Source organism: Amblyomma mixtum, chromosome 7 (assembly GCF_055824585.1).
Source record: "Amblyomma mixtum isolate Tamu chromosome 7, ASM5582458v1, whole genome shotgun sequence".
NCBI lineage: Eukaryota > Metazoa > Arthropoda > Arachnida > Ixodida > Ixodidae > Amblyomma > Amblyomma mixtum.
The window spans coordinates 118,575,872-118,602,204 of NC_143018.1; the positions used below are offsets into that span (position 1 = coordinate 118,575,872).

The window sequence follows — 26,333 nt, forward strand, 5'->3', positions numbered from 1 at the left end:
AGGCTTCCGCCTTAAAAGGCACGCTATTAGCGCGAAACGTTCCTTGCTCGTGTGTGCACTTGTTCCCTCTTTTTCAACCTCTTTTTCTTTCACACCCAGAAGTGTGGCCAACCAGAACACTGTCGTGGTGAACATCCCCAGAGTAAAGTTTCAAATCTTCTTTGCCCGTTTTCTCAAATGAAGGTTTCCAAATCTTTCCACTAGTGAATTCGGCGTGCAGGAAGACCAGGAGGCGTTCTTGTAGATTATGACAGATAGAAGAGCATATATTTACAACATACATGTACAAGGAGTGAAACTGGAAAACAGCAGGCATGAATTTACAAGAAAAACACGCCGAACTTTGCGCTACTTTACTCGTCGACCTAGCAGGTTACAGCCTAAGTAGCAGAATTTTACATGCTAAGCATGGAGCCCCAGCTCAGGCTGGACTCCATTCGTTCACTTCGGTTTTTATAACCGTAACAAACAAACAAATAGGGGCGGTCATTTTCAGTGGCCCGCCCCAAACATCAATTCTCCAATCGAACATAGACCTACCCCGTGGGTAAGGCTCAGCCTCAACCCCAGGGTCTCGCTAAGCAAACAAAATAAAAAACAAACACAACACCACTCTCTTCGGTAAGAGCGTGCACATCCTCTCGCGTTGGGGCTCTCCTTCCGACCTGTCCCAAGCACACCGCCGCCCCCTTCTCCACTCGCACTGGAAGTGAAGTTCTTGGCACAGATGCGTACCCCCTATCATCAGTGCGTGCCATATGCAAGCAATAGATGAGAGAGAAGCCGGTACGGCACAAACGGTGGGACTCTCGGACAAGAGTGATAGATGAGCATGCGGATAAGAGTGAGGAATGGATGTCGTTCCCCACATCGCCAAAAAAAAAAACGCTCATTAATTTTAAGCGCAGATTTGTTGCTCACTTCCTGAAAGCGAGGAGCGGGATAAAATCCCAGCCATGGCAGCCTCTTCTCTATGAAGATAACTTCAAAACACGCCCATGTACTGCGCGATGTCAGCGTACGTTAAACATCACCGGGTGGTCTTATTAGCTTGGAGACCACCACCATGGCGCCTCTATTTCTCATTCTTCCTCTATTCCTCTGCTTTCTTTCACTCCATCCTTCATACCGCTCCTGTCGGTGCGATGTCGATGTTGTAATGACCACGCGTGGTCGAAATTACTCCGCAGTCTTCCGCAACGGAAGCTTTTTCTCTTTTTTTTATTTCACTCCCTCATTAATCTGTTCCCTTATTGTGTGGTTAATGTCGCCATCGAGATGCGGCATAGTTACTGCGCCATTTCCTTTTCTCAAAACCCTTTCTGTGCACCCGGACAGGGAGTCACAAACAGCACCTTTACGACCCTCATATATTTTTTGTTTGCCTTCTATGTTACGCAGACGATGGACGTGCTTCGCCCTGCCGAGATTGCAGCTGTTCTCCTCAAGTGCACACCCCTCGCCATATTAGCGCTCTTCGGTGCAGCCCAGACCGCTCGCAACAACTACACCGTGGTTGCCGGCGGTCCGTGCTGGACGCTACTCGACATCGCCCACATGGTGAGCCCACGCGCGCTTGTGGTGGAAAATATAGGTGTGGTTACACGTGTACGTCCGGAGTCTAGTCGGCAGGCATTTAGCACTTATTGTGTTCCATGACGCATTGTTCTTCTGCATGGCTTTTGCGTTAATGGTGATATTTTATAGTCTACTATCAGAACCTGCCACTTTTTCTGCTTCCAAATTTGGTGCTGTTTTTCTAAGCCCGCTTACATATATATCGTGATTGCACCATCCCTACATAATGCCTTTCTGAAGACCATTAATGTGTTGGCTAATAACTATTCTCTTATGGGTGCTGGCTTCGGCAACCATGCAAGGCCGTTGCTGAACCCTCCTTCCCACAATAGAGGAGAATCTTCTATCACGTGCTGCAACTTCAGGGACGATGGCCATATGCACAAAGGATGCTGCCCAACCCCAAGGTCATAGTTCCATCACACTAAATATACAGTGCCTACTGTCCGCAATGGAAGCACTTTCCCACCTAGAAACATACTGAATTGGTGAAGTTGACAATAGTAGACTTTCAATGCGACAACGGCGGTCTTGCGCGTACCAACGTACCAAGGACAAGTTAATGAATCTTCGCTGAACATCCTGGTAACTTCACCACCTTCATATGTTTTGAGATGGGAATCTGCTTCCATTGTCAAGCACACTAATGCGTATTTTAGTAATTAGGCCGCTTACCGTACCCCTATCAAGGAGTGCGCTAGAGCACAGTAGCCTTATTGATGGCGTATACAACTCCTCGGTGCCGGTTTCAAAAGAGCGCTACAACGCTGAGCAGGTTGAACGAACAGAAAACTCGCATATTCACAGGATGGTCACTCAGTGAATTAAAGTGTAAAAGGCGTAGAACACAACCCTACAACATGTTCTTGTCAGTTCAGTTGAAAGAAACTACTGAGCCGGAGGGTTCAATCCATGCCGCGGCACACTCTTTTCAATAGACGCGAAGCACGAAAGGCGCCCATGTTCTGTTCCATGTCAGCGAACACTAAAAATCTGCAGTCGGAAGGAATTTTTCCGCAACCCTCCACTGCGCCGTTCCTCGTATCCCATGTGCCCATTTGGGACATCAAAGCACACTATTTTTGTTTGCTATTAACCGGCTGACGTTTTCAGTTATTCTTTGATCCCTTTTTTTCAATACTCGACTCTCTGAACGTTGTACTGACGCAAACTTTTTTTTAGTTTACAAGACTCATCTCCCTTTTTGCGCGCCTCGCTAGTTCGCTTTGTTCAAGCCAGGCTGCCAACAACAGCTGGCAAGGTTTCATGCTGGCCTTTCGACCCGTGACTTGCTGGCACAGATGTCGGACGCACTTGTGGCATACAATCACCCCCCTCGCCACTTGTCCTGCTTATATTTTTCCGCGCAACAGCTGAATCCAGTTCACCGTATTCTGTTTACGCCTGACAAAACTGTGCGCACGGAAAAGGCTACACAAGTACCCACATAATTTTGGTAGTGCGCACACAACCTATCGCGAGAGAACTGTAGTGCGCAGCTGCGCAATGAGAAAGATGCGCCAGTGAGATCGCAGGAAGATGACATTCACAAGCCACCGGCATTAAACAAGCTCGTCCGTAAAAAAAATGGCTTCCCGAGCGCCGTACGCCTGCGTAACCGAATGCACTGATCTAAGATTTGTACCTCATAGTGACATGCTTGGTGATTCACCGTAGACATGGTCTAAGCTTTCACCGACAATGTACAGTTTTATTATTCAACTTTACACATGAACACAGAAACATCCTCACTATCACGTCTATCGTCTCCAGGGAGAAATTGCTGGCCTGAGCAGTACGTTCGCCCTTTGACACGTCGCGAAGGCTTCAGTGACCAAAGCCCCACAGTCAACCTATGAATTTAATCTTGCTCTAGCCGCGGACAGACGAGAACTCCTACGAAGGATCATTTGTTGTTGCAAGGACTGCTTTTCGCCCGTCTACCAAGCACCCACAAGCACCTATTGAAAATCATCATTTACTAGCAAATTACAAAAAGCGCCGTCCCTTCCGCCAAAGCCTCTAAGAAGTGTTAATAGAGGAATGCCGAGCCCACCTGGTCGAACAGGACGTCATCTAGCCTTCAAAGAGTACTTCCACAGCACCGCTTGTTGTCTTCAAGAATAGGCCCAGGAATTTTCCATCTTTTAATCATCATATAAACCTAACATGGCGCACTCAAGAACAAAGGCCTCTACCACATCCCCTCTCCTCCAACTTCGGTAATCTCATAACCGCAAACGTCTTAAACTCATCTCTAAGTGAAAAAAGATATTCACCGTCAACCGGCTTCGTGATTCAAAACACTGTTCTTCGATGGACCTCGAGAGCGGAATTTGGCAGAATTACGTCGGCTACATATATACTGGCTAGAGAGGCTGAAATTCGACTTTAATGAAACGCCATTTGAGGTTTACATTGCCGCATGAACTTTTCCAATGAGTTATGGACACGGGGCTTGCTGGCCTCTAACGGCAGATGCTGGTCGTTTGCGCGAGGAATGCTACAGTGTCCGCTACAAACTTCCTTGAAACGCAAAAGGGGCCACACGGAGTCCCCGACACTGTCGTCTTCTCGCGTAAATCTGAAACAAGAAAAGAGCAAATTTCCAATTAGCCGCTGTTCCTAAGCGACGCTGTCAGCAAGGATGCAGTATGTGCAAGGATGCCGAGCCTGTCTAGTCGCTATGGATAAATTGCAGAAGAAATACTGCGCAAATGAAAGAACGATCCAACATCCAAACAACTATGAGGGCGTCGCATCTGCGGTCTTCGTTCGGCATCCTGCGCTGTATTTATTGTGTATAGACGGAGTGTGCTTTGAAGCGAAGAAACGGTCGCCATCGCGCTATTCACACAACATGCCGACAGGAAAGTTGAGTTCTGAGCTTGTGCGCCGATTACCGGTGATCGGTAAAGTATTTCGCGCGCACTGCCAAAGCCTTGGAGCCCACGATCTGTTACGATGAGAAATGGAGCAAAAACTTGCAGGGAATTCTTGGTGCAATCTATAAACGTTGGAAAGCAGAATTGTATGAACGCTAACGATGAGGATGAAGACTGAGTTCTCTGTCAAAGTCTTCGCGCCGCTGATAGAATTCGACGAAAAAGACGATGCGCAATGCACAGCGCGAGAGTTGATGTGCTGAGCGAGCATTGATGATGTATTGTTCACGATACACTCTTAGAACTAAAGGAGTGCAGAGGAGTGCCCAGAACACACTTTGAATGAGTATTCGCTTGTCCCATATTCCACTCCTTTTTCCAGAATAAAATTACTCCCTCTGGACAAAGAGTGATCCAACACCTACTCAAGGAGTACTGTACTACTCCTGCAATAGAGTACAGGCACTCCTCCGAGGGAGTAAAGCTACCACATTGAAACAGCATCCTACTACTCTTTCAGGTAGAGTTCCAGGACTCCGTTTGTTAGAGTGACTATACTCCTTCAAGGAGTATCAGCCCAGATCTTATTTTACTTCTTCAAAAGGAGTTTAACGTGTTTTCAATGTATCCTACTAATTTTCTTATTTCACATATTCTTCAGAGCAAGTTGGTCATATGTTTTGCAGGATCCACCTGCGCTACATCTACAAAAGAGTAATGAGCAAAAGGGATTATAATTTTTGCTCATACAACTACTTTATGGCTACACTACAGTTTGCACATTAGTATGGTGCTCTGTCTGCGTTGGGAATAACAATGGTTCAAGAAATAATGACACAAATGTACAACACTGATAACTTTTATTTCTCAAGTCATTGCTGTGATTGCTGTGGCTGCCCAAAACACGCTCGGGAGGCACTCGCTAGGATCAAGCCCCATTAGTGTCTCAAGCAGCAGACAAGCCCGCTTTGTTTTTGGGGTGTACTTGACATTAAATGCCAAGAACACTGCCAAAAGCAAAGTAAACCCATCTACCAAATCCACCGCAGTGAGCTGTAAGCGCTCAAAAGAAACTAAGATGCTGGATGATGCCGTAGCTTGCTCGGCTGAGTGAAGGAGCTTTGGCTATGCGTGCATTTCTCCGGGTGCCTGCAAACATGAATGAAAATAATGCAAGTAAGAGTCAATTCCAATGCCCTTTTCATACTATCCTGCATATAACCCCATGAAAAAAAAGAAAGAATACAACTAGAATGTACTGATCGTGTGTGTCATGTCGCCACTAGTGTGTACCTATATTGTGACCAAGTGCAGACACCTTTCATTGCAAACCTTCATTCAGAGCTACAATTTTATGAAGCCCAATACAATTATCACTATGGTAGTCCTTTCAAAAGCTGTGTGCATGTAAAACAAGCACATATTTACCAAATGAAAATTTTAACATGAGCAACCTCTTCTGCAAGTATCATGATCAGCCTGACTACGCCTACTGCAGGGCAAAGGCCTCTCCCATGTTCTCCAATTAACCCTGTCCTTCGCCAGCTATGTCCACCGTGTTCCTGCAAACCTCCGCCCATGGAACTTTTTGCTGCTTCCTGCTACGTTTGCCTTCTCTTGGAATCCACTCCGTTACCCTTAAGGACCAGCGATTATCTTGCCTTCGTCTTACATGCCCTGCCCAAGCACCCTTTTTTCTCCTGATTTCGACTAGGATGTCTTCAACCCGCGTTTGTTCCCTCACCCACTCCGCCCGCTTCCGATCTCTTAACGTTACACCTATCATTTTTATTTCCATAGCTCGTTGCGTTGTCCTTAACTTAAGCTGAACCCTCTTCGTTAGCCTCCACGTTTCTGCCCCATAGGTGAATACCGGTAGGATACAGCTGTTGTATACTTTTCTCTTGAGGGGTATTGAAAACTGCCATTCATGATCTGAGAGAACCTGCCTATATGCACTCCGCCCCATCCATATTCCTCTAGTTATTACCCTTCATGATCCGGATCAGCGGTCACTGCCTGCTCTAAGTAAATGTATTCCCTTATCACTTCCAGTCATTTCTAAAACCACACCTATTGTGCTTGACGGTTTCTTGTCACGTAATACATTGTGCAGTTTAAAATATAGGGTAACCTTATGTATCAGCAGCGCGAACACCACACAGGAAGAAGGAGAAGAAGGTAAAGAGCGCTGAACTTCCAACTTTTACTTGAGCAAAAATTGAACCCGCACTTTTATACACATACCAGGTAAAATCCCACCAGGGGGGTAACCAAAGCGTGCTATCGAATTCAGACCAACACGATGTCCAGGGCATCAAAAAGATAACTACTATCGCACTATACAAGGACTTCCATGAAAAGCACGAATGACATGCGGAAAAAAAAACAAGACAATGTAAAGAACAGGGTTGAGTGTGCGCAAATGGAAAAATGGAAAAACAGGGTTGAGGGCGCGAATTTTGCTAAAACCATGAGAAGGCAAGAACACGGTAAAAAAGTAAAAACAGGGTTGAGTGTGCGCAAATGGAAAAAATGGAAAAACAGGGTTGAGGGCGCGAATTTTGCTAAAAGAAGAAAAAAAAACATAAGAAGGCGAGACACGGTAACAACGTAAGCGATGCGAAGGGATGAGCGCCAACAATTAACACGGCTAGAACTAAAATGCAGTGTGCCCCTAAAAGCCAGGTAAAATCAGGTAAAACCAGAGGGAAAGGTGATTTCTTTTTCAGATAATGAGATGGAAGGGGTGCTTACGCAACCTTCTTTGAGCCCTGAGATGTAGGTAGCTTCAATGATTTCGCGTGTTAGTTGGTTTTTATGTTTCTTTAAGACGGTCGCTTTCTTAAAATGAGGAATGCACTTCTTTTGGCTGTCACATACGCTGCAATGGGCGGGCAGGTTCCTCAACGGCGCCCCAGTTAGATCGTTCCTATGTTCCATTAACCTTTCGTTTAAGCATCTTCCTGTTTGGCCTATGTACGCCTTACCGCAAGCTAAAGGTATAGAGTATACAACACCCTCCGCACAAGGCACAAAAGGATCTCGGTGCCCGGTTGTACAGCTACTATTCTTTTTCTTTTTATTAACTTTGTTGCACAGGCTTGACAGGCGCAGAGGGGCTGAAAAGACTACGTCTACGCCTGCTTTTCTGCCAATTTTCTTCAGATTATGCGAGATTTGGTGCAGGTATGGCAGAACGGCGACCTTTTTGTTCCGCTGTCGCGTATCATCCGGGGCTTCACATTCATGCTTCATACTTATCAGGACTTTTTTTGCAACAGACGAAAGGAGAGATTGCGGGTATCTTGATTGCGTCAGCCTCAGCACTTGGCTCGAAAAACTGTCCTGCAACCTGTGTTCACAAGATTTTGTGAGTGCGTTCTTAAAAGTTGACTTCACGGTGTTCCTTTTTACAAGTTTTGAATGGGCTGAATCGTAGGGTAGGATGGGCTTATTGGCTCTTGGTTCAAATAACCAGCACACATGGTCCTCTGCGAAAAACAACTTTAACTCTAAAAACCGCATGGCGTTTTGTTCTGGGAATTCATGAGTAACTTCAAGAGGTGATATAGTATTAGAAAAAGTGTGGAGGACTTGAGTTGCTTGTGTTTTAAAGGCTTCAGTGTCGCAATCTAAGAGGACCAGGAAGTCATCGACGTACCGGAAAATTTTTAGAACGCCTGAAGACCCAAGCTTGTCCTTCAAGGATCTGTCATGCATAGCGAGGAAAAAGTCGCTCAAAATGGGGGCGATGCATGACCCTATACATATGCCTTACTTTTGTATAAATCTCGAACCGTTCCACTCTGCCACTGTTGATTTTAGGTAAGCGCATAGCAATTCAGTGAAGCCATCCGCAGAAACGCCACACTGCGGCCTTCCAAAATGAGTGTGGCGTTTCTGCGGATGGCTTCATTGAATTGCTATGCGCTTACCTAAAATCAACAGTGGCAGAGTGGAACGGTTCGAGATTCATACAAAAGCAAGGCATATGTATAGGGTCATGCATCGCCCCCATTTTGAGCGACCTTTTCCTCGCTATGCATGACAGATCCTTGAAGGACAAGCTTGAGTCTTCAAGCGTTCTAAAAATTTTCCGGTACGTCGACGACTTCCTGGTCCTCTTAGATTGCGACACTGAAGCCTTTAAAACAGAAGCAACTCAAGTCCTCCACACTTTTTCTAATACTATATCACCTCTTGAAGTTACTCATGAATTCCCAGAACAAAACGCCATGCGGTTTTTAGAGTTAAAGTTGTTTTTCGGAGAGGACCATGTGTGCTGGTTATTTGAACCAAGAGCCAATAAGCCCATCCTACCCTACGATTCAGCCCATTCAAAACTTGTAAAAAGGAACATCGTGAAGTCAACTTTTAAGAACGCACTCACAAAATCTTGTGAACACAGGTTGCAGGACAGTTTTTCGAGCCAAGTGCTGAGGCTGACGCAATCAGGATACCCGCAATCTCTCCTTTCGTCTGTTGCAAAAAAAGTCCTGATAAGTATGAAGCATGAATGTGAAGCCCCGGATGATACGTGACAGCGGAACAAAAAGGTCGCCGTTCTGCCATACCTGCACCAAATCTCGCATAATCTGAAGAAAATTGGCAGAAAAGCAGGCGTAGACGTAGTCTTTTCAGCCCCTCTGCGCCTGTCAAGCCTGTGCAACAAAGTTAATAAAAAGAAAAAGAATAGTAGCTGTACAACCAGGCACCGAGATCCTTTTGTGCCTTGTGCGGAGGGTGTTGTATACTCTATACCTTTAGCTTGCGGTAAGGCGTACATAGGCCAAACAGGAAGATGCTTAAACGAAAGGTTAATGGAACATAGGAACGATCTAACTGGGGCGCCGTTGAGGAACCTGCCCGCCCATTGCAGCGTATGTGACAGCCAAAAGAAGTGCATTCCTCATTTTAAGAAAGCAACCGTCTTAAAGAAACATAAAAACCAACTAACATGCGAAATCATTGAAGCTACCTACATCTCAGGGCTCAAAGAAGGTTGCGTAAGCACCCCTTCCATCTCATTATCTGAAAAAGAAATCACCTTTCCCTCTGGTTTTACCTGATTTTACCTGGCTTTTAGGGGCACACTGCATTTTAGTTCTAGCCGTGTTAATTGTTGGCGCTCATCCCTTCGCATCGCTTACGTTGTTACCGTGTCTCGCCTTCTCATGTGTTTTTTTTTTTCTTCTTTTAGCAAAATTCGCGCCCTCAACCCTGTTTTTCCATTTTTTCCATTTGCGCACACTCAACCCTGTTTTTTACATTGTCTTGTTTTTTTTTTCCGCATGTCATTCGTGCTTTTCATGGAAGTCTTTGTATAGTGTGATAGTAGTTATCATTTTGATGCCCTGGACATCGTGTTGGTCCCAATTCGATAGCACGCCTTGATTACCCCCCTGGTGGGATTTTACCTGGTATGTGTATAAAAGTGCGGGTTCAATTTTTGCTCAAATAAAAGTTGGAAGTTCAGCGCTCTTTACCTTCTTCTCCTTCTTCCTGTGTTGTGTTCGCGCTGCTGATACATATGGATCGCAACCAACTAGCCCGACAGATGGTGTTATTCAGGGTAACCTTGAATCGGGAAAACACTTAAACCAATGACAGTTTTCTTGCTGAAGAGAAATGGCTGTTGCAATTCCTGTTTCTCAGATACCATTAACTGAATTTCATGCTCTAAAATAGTGAAGGAAAAATTCAAAATTTTTCATCTCAAAGAGGCAGACAACAAATTTCAGTTTGGTTTGGGTTGGTTTATGGGGTTTAACATCCCAAAGCGACCCAGGCTATGAGAGACGCCGTAGTGAAGGGCTCCGGAAATTTCGACCACCTGGGGTTCTTTAACGTGCACTGACATCGCACAGTACACGGGCCTCTAGAATTTCTCCTCCAAAGAAATTCCAGCCGCCGCGGCCGGGATCAAACCCGCGTCTTTTGGGTCAGCAGCCGAGCAAAATTCAGTTGCACATTTTTTTTTGTTTTTAATGATGCATAAGGCATTACTATGCACGGATAACCACACAGTATTCGCCTATGACTGCTAAATAATTTGTAATTAAATATCTTCTCTCTCCTGCTTCACTTTTAAAAACTGAGCAATGGCAATGGCATCAAAGGTCAGTATAAGCCAGGGGAGGCATGAGGAAAACTGCAATATAATTGCGGCTTCGTCATTCATTGTGATTCAGACTCTTAAGGCAGGCTGGCTTTAGCATTGTAACTAATTAAAACGATGAAGTAGCGATATCGTAGCTTTTTTGTGCCTTCCATAACCTATACTGAACATTGATGTCATAGCAGTTGCTATGCTATTGAAACAGGGAAGAAAAGAAATCTGGTTGTAATTATTTAGCGATTGGAGACGAATACTATGCAACAATTCTATGTATACGAATGCCCAGCACGTCGCTACAAAGAACACACATAACCAAAAATTTGGTGTTTATACTCCTTTAAGGTAATACTACTTCCCACGCAAGAACACGACAGCCATGTGTAAACTTTTTGCTTTCATAGTAATAAAATCTATCCAACGACAAGTTAGGCGCAGCATGTCTGCTCTTTATAAATATGCAATACTGACAATGTTTGACACTAGCATTTGGCATGAACGAGATAACTGTGATTACTTCGCACATTACGTGCCAGTCCATACTATTATGCACAATTTAGATTTGCAAATGTAATGTGTAATTCTCTGACTGCCACGTTAGTGCACTGCAAACCAATGAAGTTGTCTTGCATTTGCAATGTTCTCACTACTTTTATACAACACTGATCACTTCAGTATATCTGCATCGTTCTGTAGACGGCCACGGGATAGCTAGAATTAAGGCTATTTTATGTGATGGAAACCATTGACTAGACAACAAAGAAGAAAAGCCTCAACTACTGTCCTGGTGCTGGGACGTCTAATAAGAGCTCAGAAAGACTCGGTTTCAATACGCCAGACCCTCCGCATAACATTACCCTGTGCGAAAATACCCCACCCCACCCTAGCTTAATTTCTGTCCACATGCTCCAAGGCTCACTGCACCTGTTATAAATATTGCCCTAAATATTGCAATCAAGCTGCCCGTGTATGCATAGACTATCTCTGCATGGAGAAAGAAAGAAGTTGTTAGGAATGTTTCACACTAAAAACAGAAAAAAAGCAGCCTGTTTCTCAGAAACAGCTAAGAGCATGAAATGGTGTGTCCAAAAAGATTAGGCTGCTTTGTACTTATTTATGACAACGAGAACTGTCAGAGCTGCGCTTTCAAAAATTCAGGAGCTTTGTGCACAAATGTAGCTTCCGTATGCACGTCTTGCAGCACCAATGCTTCCGAATTGAAACGACCGATGAATATGCACAGGAAAAAGCAAATAGAGAGCGCTTGAATTTAAAAGAAAAGCTACCTTGCACAATCAGAAATTTCGCGACAGAACCTTCCAAACAGTGACGTGTACTGGTTGCGGTATACGGAATATATACCTAGCAAATAAGTGTGCGCTTTGTTAACGAGCGGGATTCTTTGGCGGCAATGCTACAGCTCCAATTCCGAAAACCTAACGCTGCAAAAATTGAGTTTTCAAAATACGTGTGAATGCACGATACACTTTTGCACGTATTTAGAACTTTCAGTTGTGAAACAGAGACAACGAATCTTGTGTATGTGTCTTCCTTGGCTGGTAAAAAAATTCTTCTATAAGTCTCCAGTTTCCCTGTGTACTCCACAAATTCTAGGATCCCTGTCCGCTACACGTCAAATTTCACTGAAGCGAAAGTAATACAACCGACAGCTGATGATCTGCTAGGGCAACAGGATTTCAAAAGTTTGAGAAGGGCAGTGCGAGTCCAATCCAGGTGGAGTAGTGAAATTTGACTAGTAACAGACAGGGATCCTCCAATCTGTGGAGGACACCGGCAAATTGGAGACTTACGGAGGAATTTTTTTACCCGCCAAGGAACACGCATACACAAGAGAGGACCACAGAGGACTACGGCTTTTACCAGCCCTTGTCCTGTGCGGTTCTCTCTTGTGTATGCGTCTTCTTTGGCTGGTAAAAAAATTCTTCCATAAGTCTCCAATTTGCCTGTGTCCTCAACAAACCGCAGGATCCCTGTCCACTACTAGTCAAATATTTCAACTCCACCTGGCTTGGACTCCCAACGCCCTTCTCTGTGGAGAAAGGGTGACAGCAGCTGGCAAAGGACAAGGTTAACTGCAGATCAACTGGGGAAGCATTATCCTGCACTGATTTTGACGGCAGGTTCACAAGACAAACAAAATCAACTCGAGGAGCGGGGTGCACATCATGCGACTGAATGTCAATGGCCAGTGAAAATGGCACCAGCACTATGGAATGCACATGCAGAAAACGAGACGCATTTTTTTTGTCAACTTTGAGTAGCAGTCTACTGCAATTTTGAAGAGCAAAGCTCTCAAGTATGGCAACACTGGCACTTTTTGTTTTACTGGGGTGAGGGTCGTCGTGAGGGTTGAAGTCCATATTTCTTTTCTATCCACTGTGTTAGTTGCGAGCTATGTTTACCTAATAGGGGCTGGGCATCTAACATCACCGTTATTTCTTTGCAGCAGTTAAAACAATACAGCATACATTTTATAACATGCTTAACGAATTTTTGGGAGCAGCATGCTTTTACCCTTCTACTATTTGTTGCTACTGAATAAGTTTGGCGTTGACAAAAGATCTGTAATAAGGAGTAATTACTCATTGACATCCACTCGAGCACAGCCAAACGGCTACAAAGGAAAGCTATACAGCTTTCACAGAAACTTCGTAGTTAAAGAAAGATTCGTCCTGGTCCGGTGTTCGAACTCAGAACCACCACTTCACTGGAGCAGTCGCTCTATCAATTTGTTCAACCTGGACGGCAAGCTTATGGTAGGGCGAGAGCGAAGTGATCAATAACTCGAGTGGGAACTGTGTTGGTCCAATGTTTTAGGACCCCTAAAACACTGGACAAACTCAGTTCCCGCTTCATGTTACCTCTAAAACATTGGACAAACTGAGTTCCCGCTTCATGTTACAATACTGAGTGACATTTTGGTCTATACACCAGAAATACCGGTAAAGCATCATGATAGAACACAATGTTTTTTAAAGGGATAAAGGAATATGTTCGCCCTTTCAGAGGGCACATATGCATAAGAGGCAACATGTGTGAAATAGTCACTCCACCTGAAGCAGTGTAAATTCCATTATGTTAACAGCAGCAGTCAAAAGCTTCATGAGCGACTATTTCATACAGATCATGTAATTACATTCATGTAATTCAGGATCAGATTCACGTGATTATACAGGGAGGTACTGCTGCTAAGTGCACGTAGAGCTCTGCATGCATTTCTAAACCCGGCTGTGAGTCTATGTCTACGAAATTTTTCTAAATAGGCAGGTAAGGTATGCATCACTGGAAAACAATACCTACCACAAACAGCTGAGGAGAGATAGCACAGCCAAAAGCTGGAAGCACGAATGGCCCAGTAGATACTGGCAGCTGGCAACTGCAAATAAATATGTCAAAGCAACTGTTGTCAGTGGCCGTAACAATGTCATGAATGACAAGAGAAGAAATTGTCTACTGCTTCATAAATTAGAATAAGGTATTCACATAGGAACACAAAAAGCAATGAGATGGCCCATGACAAAAGAAATGAACAGATTGCATGTGATGCACCGATATACATTTTTTCAGTAGATTTACATGACTGTCACAACCGCATAGAAAGATGAGCAGGCTGGAATACCACTATTTTTATGCATGATGAAAAGAGCGTAACTATTCGAATATAGCATGCACAGGATTTAATTATTACTACTAGGGTGCTTTGGAGCAGCACCGAAGGTATTTTTAAATTGAACGTAGCGACCAGTAGACCCGTCTGCTTTGCACAAATGACGAGAGGATGGAAAAGGCATGCATTCATTAGCAAGAAGCACGATATCTCACATCACAGCATGAAACGAAAATTGGTATTGGATTTAACAAATCTGCACAGAAATAAAAACTGCCTAGTGGCAATGCAAGTAAGAGCAAGGGAAAAAAATACCGAAGAAAACTGGTGAGTGTGGTGCAGGGAGGTCTGTGGGTAGGGTCTCGTGCCCGGGAATAGTTCCGAGCGCGGAGAATCGCCGGCAGCACAGCTGGTGGCAGTCAACCAAGAATAAATAAGAGAAAGTGAAAATCAATAACAAACCATCACCGATATAGCGAACGACTTGAAAGCGGGCCGCACAAACGAGGGATATAGCAAAAAGCTTGAAATCCTAAATAAGTGCGCAGTTGCATCCCAAACAGTTCTCAAAATCTGAAGGCGAGGAAGCATCGACACCTACACCTCAGGGCAGACGCAAGAACGATCTAACTTTGACATAATACTGTGTCAAATTCTGTTCCAAGGGGAAGCACAGATAAAAATTTACAAATGACTAGGCAAGGGATATGCCCCAGCCTTTTACACGCGATCATTGTCCCCGAAAAAATTGTATGACAAATATTAAGGCGTAAGCACTAATCCGACGAGTACACACACTGAGCACTGTCTGTTGGCAGCTGGCCTAGCGCGAGTGCTCTGTCGCGCGGCACTGCCGCTCATCGTCATCTTCTAAGTAGCACAAATCAATCCGACGGTCACCAGCCGCGAGGCAACTCGACCGTTGTCAGTTCCCTTGTCTGTCCGCAGCTGGCCTAGCAAGAGCGCTCTCTAACGTGGCACTGCACGCTCATCATCCTCTCCTACGTAGCACAAATCTATGCTATTGGAATGTAGTAAACATTGTCTGTTGTTTTTCGCAGCGCTAGCAAGCGACCGCATAACTCTGTTGTGATAACTGGTGGCCGCGGCCGACAGCGCGCCTGAATACGTAGTGCGCGGGCCGCGGGCGAACGGACCGTCGTGTGAATCGGGCTTAACGCATTATAGCTGAGGCAACCGCACGCAGACTGCCTACACTGCCATCCCTATATAGGCGCACACTAATAACGCGTGCGAATAGAGATCAGAAGTAAAGAAACGTACACGGGACTCACCGTTCAGACGGCTCATCAAGGCTTAGCAAAACCGCACATTCTTCTTCGTTGCCTCTCCAGATGACAAGAAGTCGTAGCGCTACCTTTCTTCACGGCTCTACCCGTTCAAAATCACCAGTGTTGACAGGGCGTAATTCTCGTCGTTGGTTTCCAAAACACACTTGTGTTCTTCATACACGTCCACCGCACGAGCACTCAAACAATGCTACGAAAACCCAAATAACACAAAACGTGACGACGGCTGCAGTTTTGCTTCGTTGAAAAAACCTACAAATGCGCTTTTTTTATTACTAATATTTGAATTGTGTTCGCAACAAAAACAAATTATATTTTTTCATTTTATTTCTTTATTAAATGCGAATACCAAAGCGCTTTTAGATACTTTTGCTGACATGTCGTTTGTAGAAGCTGCGATCCTGTGATCCCATCCCCGGTTGTCCTAGCAGACGACGGCGCAGACGACGCTGTTGACGGAATGCAATTTCGATTGACGGCAGCGAAAATCCCTTAAATGCGACAAAAAACGCAAAGAAACGCACCGTATCGCAAACTGGTCCATATCAAGGATATGTTCGACGCGAGCGGTAGGACAAAGAGCTGCTGCGATGCATTACTCAACGCGACACTGGCATGCTCGACGGAGACATGAAACAGGGCTTAAATGTGACCCGTACAAGCGGATTACTGTGATATCAACTGCGTTACGGAACTACGACGATACTTGCTTCACACTTTAGCTTATATGCAACAGCGGCCCGCACTCGCCGCATCCTGTTCGAGTGTACTTTTACTAGCAAGAGCCCACATGCATGGAAGCCGACAGAAGCAACTGTCTTTTCGAGTTAAGATTGTTCCGAGAAATACGAGCAGCTTACTTTAGCACGTACTCGAATTCAAGTTCGCAGACTGTGTGTCACGTACGGTGACGATAGCGTCAAGGACGAGCTTAAGAATCGCCTTAACGTGGCCGCAACGCAGCCGGTATCCCAAGCATTCGTGCGCTAATTGTTGTTCACCTGTACTGCGAACGTGCGCTCAGTCGCAGGCCAGCCGCTAGCTGCTCGATTTACCAGCCTTGCGAGTACAATTCGCAAGTTTCTGAGCCAATCTGTGAGCGAGCCGAGCTTTCAGCAATGACGCTGCTCGCGAGCGCGCCGCGCGACGAGCTTCGGCCTGCTCCCTGGCTGCCGTATTCGTAGCTAAGCCTAGGAGGTTTCACTTCGATGCCAGAGCTGAGAGCGCTTCGAAACTGGCTAGCGCTGAGGTGCTACTCTTTGCATTGTAAGTACGTTTTATTGTGAACTATGTCTCGTAGTGAAATAAAGATATGCTCGGGTCGACCCGAACGGTGATGATGGCGTCGAGGACGAGCTTAAGAATCGCCGCAACGCAGCCGATATTCCATGCATACATGTGTGCTAAATTTGTTCACCTGTGCTGCAAACGTGGGCATAAAGGCTCGCTCAATCGCAGGCCAGTCGCTGCTCGATTTTGCAGCCTTGCGTGCGCGATTCGCAAGCTACGGAGCGAATCATTGAGCGAGCCGAGCTTTCGGCAACGACGCCGCCCGCGGTCGCGCCGGGCGACGAACTGTGCGCTGCTCGCTGGCTGCCCTTGTCGTCGCTAAACCTAGCCGATTTCACATAGATGCTGTAGCTGAATGCGCTTCGAAACTGGCCAGCACTTAGGTGCTACCCTCGGCACCGTTTTACTCTGAACCCCGCGTCATAGGGAAATAAATATATGCTCGGTTTCCGCGACCCCTTCAGGAGCGGAGCTATAGCAGAGGCCAGGCGAACTCCAGAGCAGCAGCAAAGCGGCTATGGGAGGAAATTTGTATGGCTGTTATCGCTTCTACCAACAACTCGACATTGGCTAATGATACTCTATCCCAGAGCTTTGGTCGTGAACAAACAATACCAGTGCATTTTTCTGACGCCGGCATCCAGGCTGGCAGGCCGGCCCCGAGAAGCTAGCGCGCCCTTACGAATGTATGGCCGTAAGGGCGGAGGAGTAAAACAAGCACTGAACTCCCTTGAAGTACGCAGGAGTGGAAATGCCATTTTACTCTTTTGTCAAGAGGAGTGAACAGGACCTTTCACTCTTTCTCGTTTATAGAGAGAGTAGATTGAGACCTGCAGGAGTAGCGAGGCTCTTTTACTCAATGGAGGAGTAGCAGTTCTTAGAGTGTAGATCGATTTTTTTCTCGTTTCTGGTGCTCAAATGAATCGCTCCAAAAGTCCTGGCCTATGATTTGGTTGATGGGGCACAACTCCGCCCCTGTATGCTGGAATAGAATGGTCATGTGTGCCACCTCAATATCTTGGTGTTCCACTTCATACCTACAAATCAGGTGTGCATTACTGGAAAGTGCGAGTTCCGGCCCATGAGCGTTATGCTCAGACGTTTGTACCGCATCGGCTTTCAATTTTTGGTCAAGCCCAGGCTTGCAACACCTTTCTGGCAACAAGGATTTATTATGTATTTCAGGCCCTTCACTGCGTCAGACATTGCATACAGCGTTTCCATCGTTTGAGGTCTTTTTGTGCAGAAGGACTAGGCCTAGAGCACCTGTATGTGAGACAGTTGGTTTCCCGTTTCTTCTTTTTTCGTAATTGTTCCCATCCGATTGTTAGAACATTCTTGCAGGTTAACTTCATGACTCTACTTCGGAACTTAGTAGTTTCTTCCAATTTTAATAAACGCCCCCGTTTAGTAGGCTTTATGCAGGAAGTTTATGCCTCCGTGCGTTTTTTGACAGCTCGGTTTTCAAATGAGAACTTATATTCTGTTTCGTGCCAAAATCTGTACAGGGATTTGATATCGATGCTCTTCCCGCCCCCACTATATCGTTCTGTCTACGTTTTGTCTATCTTGTTGCTTCCCAACATGACTCGAAATCCTATGATATGATTCCTCTCATTGGACTTCAAAGCCTTTGGAAAACGCGCATGCAAGACTGCAACGTTGAACCTGTCGTTTCGCCCAGAATTCATTTTATCCGAATGTTGCTGCAGGTAACGGACATTTACAAAGAATTGGACTTTTTACCGCACCGGTTCCCTCTCCTGATGCGCGGTATATCCTACCGGCCTTTTAGTTCTGACATGTTTACTATCATGCTTGTGCCATGTAGCGCCTACCTAGGTTCTATGTAGATAGTTTTCTTTGTGTGTGTATACACACACACACACATATGTATATATATCCTTTTTGTACAAAGCCAAGTATTTAAATACCATGAAAGAAAGAAAAAAAAGGACGCATATAGCCTAGTGCTTTCAAGCACTGGCCAGCGAAGCTGATGTGTTAGCGCCGCTCCAGGTTCGAATACCTGTCTCGGCAATTTTCGTTTGATTAATTTTATGTATTTATTTATTTCATTTGCAACAATCCCACAAACATTGGAAGATATTTGGCACAAACTGAAAAACATCGCAAGGTCTTACTTGGGGTTTACTCATCGGAATAGCGCTTTCGCACTAACAAAAGCCTTCAAGGAACTTCCATGTGACCAGTTCTCGCCCACATCGATGGCGATTCCGGAAGTGAAGTACAGACTAAAGCTAGTAGCTGTGCCCTGATTATCGTGCTTGCCCAAAGAAAGTACTAACCTGAACGTGCCATCGCTTACGCGAGATACCTCACGTCAAGCGGGTAGGCAAACTCTCTAGCAAAAGAAGAAATTGGAGGGGACACTTACGCGATAGCGTAATGGGTTAAATCCCATATATGCAGAAGTTCATTGTCGACTTTATATTCATAGATCCCTGGGAGTCCTCATAAACCCTCCGACCGAAGCGGTGCAGCGGTTTAGCGGTGCGCCACTGCCCTGCAATGACAGACCCTCCCAGCGGGGGGCCTTGTGTGACCCAGGTTGCTCTTGTCGAACGACCAATGATGAACTGACACCTAAAACAGAGGAAAGTTTGTTCGGTATCCTGTGAGTAGATTGTGATGACGCCGCACTAGGTGCCCACCTGCCTCCTGGGGAGCACCTCCTGTGGAGCCTTCTGGGGATCACCTGCCAAACCCATCTTAGAGGTAGTTCTTATCCTTTTTCATAATCGTTCTTCCTTCAATCGGTTTCATGATTGTTAATATCTTAGAGGTAGTTCTTATCCTTTTTCATAATCGTTCAACCTGTGCTATCATTCACGCTCGCATGAGTTTTCAACATGCCTTTTGTAATAGCGACCTCCCTATGACTTGTGCTGTGTTGCAGTGTTGTTATCACTCGTCCACCACCGCATTTGTTTTTTAGTTCACGCACCCTCATGCAGCTCAGCGGCTATAAAAGAGCGCCTGGTTTGCTTTCCTGTTATTAAAGTTGGAAGTTGCGCCTCTTTCCTGTTCTGTGTTTTCCCTTCCTGTTTCGTCCTTTTTTGGCGTACGACATTCTTTCAAGCCAAACCCATACTCGTGATTTTTCGCTCGCAATGCCGACAACGCATACACCGGATTTTCTGCGGAGCAGAGCCTTTAACGATATCACATTAAAACAACGACTTGAGTTAATCGTGGCAGCGCCAAAACTGCGCCCCTTCCTGTGCATTCGACTGCACAAAGTAGTCAGCGGCCACTACAAATTGTGCTGGCTTGCCAACTTGACAGGCACATCTGGCCACATTGCTCGCTGGAGCCGGCAGCCTCAAGAGCTCGGCCTCAACGTTTTGCACAAGTCTCGACGCGATTAATCCCTCCGACATCGGCTTTCATTCAGACCCCGGCCCTGTAGATCCGCCGCCAATAACGACGGCTTCCTTGGGCCAGTAATCGCCACTCCATTTTATCAGCAACAGCGGTCAATGCGCCAGCTATGGAGCTTTATCTAGGACCTCGATGGCAGGACCCGTGTTCAGACAAGCATTCCTCCTTCTGTGTGGCACCATCGTAGAGAACTTGGCTCCTAAGGAGGGTGACCACATTCTTGTTGCCCCTACCTGCTTTCCAAAAGAGATTATGCAAGTTTTACATGATGAAGCGACAGCCGGGCAAATCCGACTTCCTCATACCCTACGCCGTATTAAACACAAAATGTAATGGCTCCGGAGTGAAAACGGGTGTGTGAAAACCTGTAGAGACGGTCAGCGACGGTACGCACCTCCGAAAAAGCCGGAAGCACTTCCCAAATAAATTGAACCATTAAATAAGCCATTCCAGCAGGTCATAATGTACTGTCGAGGTCATTTTTGAATTCAACATGCAGAAATGAATGCAGTGATGCTTGATTACTTCAGCTGATACGCAGATGTAAAAGCCCACCTTTCGGCTTTACACAAAGCATTACGAAACGGCACTGTAGCACAGGCACTGAAGCCTTTTATGAAACACATCCCCTTGCGTACCGGCAACCCCGAATTTCTAATCAGCCGCAGTCACATCTTCGCCTGCGACTCTACTGCACAGGAGACCATTGACAAGGCCCCATTTAGTATCTTCCAAGAAAGGAACACACGACAACGCTCCACACCATGCTCGGTGGAGGCATCTTCGATGGCACCTTATACATAAAGCACGCAGAAGAAGCCCCACGTCTTGTCCGGCTTCAGACCAGCAGCGCACCGATGCCCGAAGCTGCAACCTACGACAGTGCAACGCAGAAAATAAGCCTGGTAACAGGGTAGGTCTGCGCACTAATCCGCAGTCGAATACCTAGCGAAAACTTTACCGACATCTTTTCGGAACATGTGTGATAATTTAAGTTGCTGTTTCCGATGCAGCAATGGCTTCCTACCGGCGCAGTGTACTGCCCAGAGCGCGGTTCTAGATGTACTTCTACCACCCTGCCCGAAGGCAGTACTTGTAGCGCGCCTGAAACCCGAATACGCGCACTTAAGAAAGCTGGCGTTTACATTATTTGAATCGTGTTTATGGGTGGATGAAGCCGCAAAGTTTTGTAATTTACATTTGTTCTTGTTCTTTGCTCGAAGCCAATTGTAGAATACCTTGCCACGTTGTCACGCGAGAGGACGCTGGATGCTGCTGGAATGATTGCAGCGACACAGGACTGTTCCTTGGATGTTCGGGTTTTCCTTGGTGCTGCATGCGTCTTCTCTTCAAATTCCATCCTGATATTTCCATAACGTATGACTGACAGTGACCGGCATTCTTCGCTTCGACTCCGTCGAGTGTCACTTCTATCGCCACCACCTTGATCTTGAACTCGTGAGGGAAAAAGCCGCCGAGTAAATTAGTCTGAGCGCATTAACATTCTGCGCTTATTTTGTCAACGACGTTGTCCGGGACGGTCGTGTCAGTAAAGATGCCAATATCAAACCGGCAATACTCACAAAATGCCGCGCAAACAAAACAAGATCAGGGAAAGAAGCCGACAGTAATTAAATCCAAGGAAAGCATTTGAAAACATTTTTCTAATATTTATTTATTTATTTTTTTCACATACTTTCAGGGCCCGAAGGCATTACAGAAAGGAGTGGTACAACAAAAAAATACAGTGCATAGTTATAGAAAACAAGTTATATGATGGCAGAAAACACAGTTTTCTTGAAGTTCTCAACATCGGTAATGGCAGCGATCGAGGGAGGAAAGTCTTTTCCGGTCAAAGCTGCTTTTAGGAATAAAAGAATCATGACACAATTTTGTTCTCGAAAATGGAACACCGACTTTAAATATATGATCGGAACGGGATGAGATGTATGAAGGGCTCGAAAAAAGATGATCCTTTAACAGAGGGTTATGGTGATACAGTCTGTGGAAAAGACATAGTCGAAAACACTTTCGGCGCGAAGAAAGGTCTGGTAAGACAAGTGTGTTTTTCATAGAAGTAATGCTGGCGTAACGGGAATAGTTAGATAAGATGAAACGTGCTGCACGATTTTGAATGGATTCTAGTGTGTTTATCAGTGTGATTATATTAGGATCCCAAACTGCAGATGCATATTCTAACTTTGGTCGTACTAATGTTTTATAAAGGGTTAGTTTTATCGGCAGAGGCGCGGTAGAGAAATTTCGGCGCAAGTATCCAAGAGTGCTGTTGGCGTTATTTGCGACATGTTCGACGTGTCTATGCCATGATAAGTTACGTGAGATATGAACACCTAGGTATTTGTAGGAGTTAACTGATTCAAGTGGAATGTCGTGAAAAACATAAGTACGCTTGTTATCAGTGATGTTAGTGCGACGTTACACATGCATCATTTTACATTTATTAACGTTTAGTCGCATGCACCACTTATCACACCAGTTAGATACGCTTGTGAGATCATCCTGAAAATAAATAGAATCTGTTTTGTTAGATATTTTGTGATAGATGACGCAGTCGTCTGCGAAAAGCCTGATAGAAGAATGAGAGATGCATTCAGGAGTATCGTTAATGTAAATTAGGAAGAGAAGAGGTCCCAATACCGACCCTTGTGGTACACCGGATGTCACAGAGGTGTGAGAGTAATATGTAGTAATATGTAATAATGTAATATGTAATAATATGGATCGATGGAAAATAAGCAGTTTAATAAGTTTTGTTTGAATTATAATTGATAATAAATAAGGACAAAAAAATCACATACCATCATTTGCATTCGAACTCACGACGTTGGCATTTCGCGAACGATGCTCTACCAACTCAGCTACTATGGCGGTCGTCCGAACTTCTACTTTCGACAGTACACATGTTGCATGCAGCCTAACCAGATTTTTTTTAAACGATATTTATTACCTCAGGCTATCAATGAGCGAAAGTGTCATGAACGATGCAGTAATTATTAAAGTAAGGAGAAAAGGTTAGTTCATTTCATGAAGTCCAGTAGAGAGCGATGGTATGGCCCCTGAGGCCAAGCAGTATATGAAGCATGGTTGAGCGGTGAAAGGCCCGCTACCGTCAGGTGCCGGATCCTTGTAGGCTTGAGAGCAGGGTAGTCCCAGAGTAAGTGGTGAATGTCGGCTCCGATGTCCTCGCGATTACATATCGGACACCCAAGCCGAGGAAAAAAATCTCGATACTGCCCTTACAGGAATTTCGTTACAAAGCCCATAGATCGTTAATAGACTTTACTCTATGAAGTCTATAGACTTCCTATTAACAAATGTGTACTGAAACCTAATAGGTGTTGCGTGGGCGTTCCCGTGCTGTCGTGCCGGGAGGCCGTGAGAAAGAAGAGAGCCAGACGACCACTCCGCTCCAGGCCCAAACACAAAAGTGATTTATTCCCAAACCCCCTAGCTGCGCTTCAGCTTAGAGGGCGCCACTATTAAGTTCATAGGTGGCGACCCCAACAATAGGCACAGGTCTATAGATCAATACAGTAGCTATAGCCTTATGTCCATACACTTCCTATCGATTTTGGTCTATATACAGTCTGTAGAAAAACGTCTACTGAAAGTCTAAGACACAGGTCTACAGGAAGTCCAAAGATGATCTATAGACTTATTGCCATACAGTTCTTGTAAATTTCTGTTGGTTGGCTGGCTGGTTGGTTGGTTGGTTGGTTCGTTGGTTGGTTGGTTTATGGGGTTTAACGTCCCAAAGCGACTAAGGCTATGAAAGACGCCGTAGTGGAGGGCTCCGGAAATTTCGACCACCTGGGGTTCTTTAACGTGCACTGACATCGCACAGTACACGGACCTCGAATTTCTCCTCCAAAGAAATTCAACCGCCGCGGCCGGGATCGAACCCGCGTCTTTCGGGTCAGCAGCCGAGCACCATAACCACTGAGCCACCGCGGCGGCGTAAATTTCTGTGTACAGACAAAAGTCTCCTTGTCCAGCAGACATCGGTCTATAGACTCTAAAGATAATCCACAGGTATATGGCCTGACAATGTCCTTTGTCTACAGACCTGTGTCTACAGACAGTCAATAGGCCACTGTTTATTAAACCTTCAGTAGACCATTGTCTATAGACTGATTGCTGCAACCGTTAAAAAAGGTCACCACATGGTCTTCACAAATGACATGACGATCAATATACTTAAAAATTTAGTTTATTTCGAACCTATCCAGGCTGGGAATATGCAATACATGTACTATAAGAATGCACCACATTATATAAATAGATCTTGAAAGTAATGGTCTGACTAGTTCTCTCAGGAGCATTATTGCGACCTCTTAATCATCCGGGCATCTTGACCTCTACAGCGCAAAAGAAAAAAAATAATATAAGGGGAAAAGAAAAAAATCCTCTGGGCGTGTTGACCTCTACAGCGCAAAATAAAAAATAATATAAAGGGAACTGAAAAAGATCGCCCCGGCATGTTGTCCTGTACAGTGCAAAAGATAAAAATAATATAAGTGGAACTGAAAAAAAAATTCCACTTCATCTCGTACACGGGCTTTACAATGTAAGTCACATCCTGGCTATTCCATTCTGGGAAGGTAATAATTCATCGTTTGATTTTATGGGGTTAAAAGACCCGAGGTGACTCAGGCTATGAGAGATGCTGAAGCAAAAGGCTGCAGATAATTTGGCCCACCTGGGGTTTTTTACCGTGCAGTCAAATCGCATAGTAGAAAGACCTATAGCATTTCGTGTCTATCAAAATGCGACCGCTGAGCCCGGGATCGAACTTGCACCTTTCAGATCACTAGGCGAACACGATAACCACTGAGGGATCGCGCCCCGGCTTGATTATTTCGACCAGTAAATACGCATGACAAATTATAAGTGGTTTTCTTAAAACCTTGAAAGTAACACCCATAATTCCTGGAGCACTCTGTCCCTGCACTGAATACCTACTGCCAGTGCTGATCTCTGTGTGGCATTCCTTTTACAATAACTGTAACAGATTTCGAAGAATTGTGCCACATATTCGCATTGACTTGCTATGAGCTGTTGAGAATGCCATCCCCATAAAATGCACATTCAGTCCTCCTTACCCAGGGATGCTAAAAGGGATAATAATGCAGCATTATTCTTATACCCACTATTGGATATGCGCTGCAGAACACCCTGTGCGAAGCTTGGTACGTACGCCAATATTCAAACGGGCACAAGCTATACAAATCCAGCAGACAGAGGCAACCAGTTCACCACAGATTTGCGCCCATAACTTGAAGCACAGGAGGAACAGCATCTTCATACATCAGCACGCGCTCTTAGAAACAAGCCTGTTGCAGCGCTTCCATGCCACGCTCATTATTCAGAAAAAACTCAAACAGCACATAATGGCTGCAGTTGCGCCGTTTCAAATGAAGTCGCTAGCTTTAGACAATATACGCATTAATGTCACGATAAAATACCGTCTCAGATTCACTTAGGTTTTCTTCATATGCCGCCCGAACAACGCAGTAAAGAGGTGGTTCTTGCATACAGGTAACCTAACCTAACGCTGCTAGAAAAATCAACAAAAGTAACGAACGTCCTCAAAGTAGGAACTATTTCAATGAAACAGTTAATGTCTTCATCAACAGGAGAAACTACAATAACACAAAGTGAGCTGTATTGCATTTGTGGCGCAAATAAGCGCCGAGTTAAATTGGCGTTTTCGTAGTGTAGCAGTTTCAGATCAGAAACGCATACTGTGCCTGTCGCGCAAATGCTATTGGAAATATTTGTGCAGGCGTGAGCGGGGTTCATGAACGAGCATCTGGGAACAAAATTTAAGCCATCTCTTGTCGAGGTTACCGGCATTTACTCAGCTTCCGAAATGGAGCGCCCGCAGGCTAGCGGCGGCGGCCAACGGCTCAGACAGCAGGGATGTACGAATCCATACGTGGACAACAAAAGAAGAGACGAAATGCAGCTCCTAGCTTCTTCGCGATGTTTGTGCACGCTGGCCATTCGCGCCGGCAACGAGTTTTATTCAACTATCAGACTACAAGCATTCCTCCAGCGCCGCGAGTCTACAACTTTGACGAACGTCCCGTGCTCCA

The 26,333-nt window shown here is 45.3% G+C and overlaps 1 protein-coding gene and 1 long non-coding RNA gene across 2 annotated transcripts in view; one reads left to right on the forward strand and one right to left on the reverse strand.

Moving 5' to 3' along the window:
* The first annotated feature begins 1,404 nt into the window (after positions 1 to 1,404).
* Positions 1,405 to 26,333, forward strand: part of LOC149337322 (ATP-binding cassette sub-family C member 3-like) — a 165,207-nt gene continuing 140,278 nt past the window's right edge. The window contains exon 1 of the mRNA XM_089553415.1: positions 1,405 to 1,560. Within this exon, the coding sequence (XP_089409541.1) occupies positions 1,405 to 1,560 (156 nt within the window). The remainder of the gene's footprint in view (positions 1,561 to 26,333) is intronic.
* LOC149337323 (uncharacterized) lies at positions 5,307 to 14,875 on the reverse strand. Its single transcript, XR_016284397.1, has 3 exons — positions 14,525 to 14,875; positions 13,903 to 13,978; positions 5,307 to 5,612 (listed from the first exon to the last, which is right to left on the reverse strand). It is a non-coding gene; the product is annotated as an uncharacterized LOC149337323 (long non-coding RNA).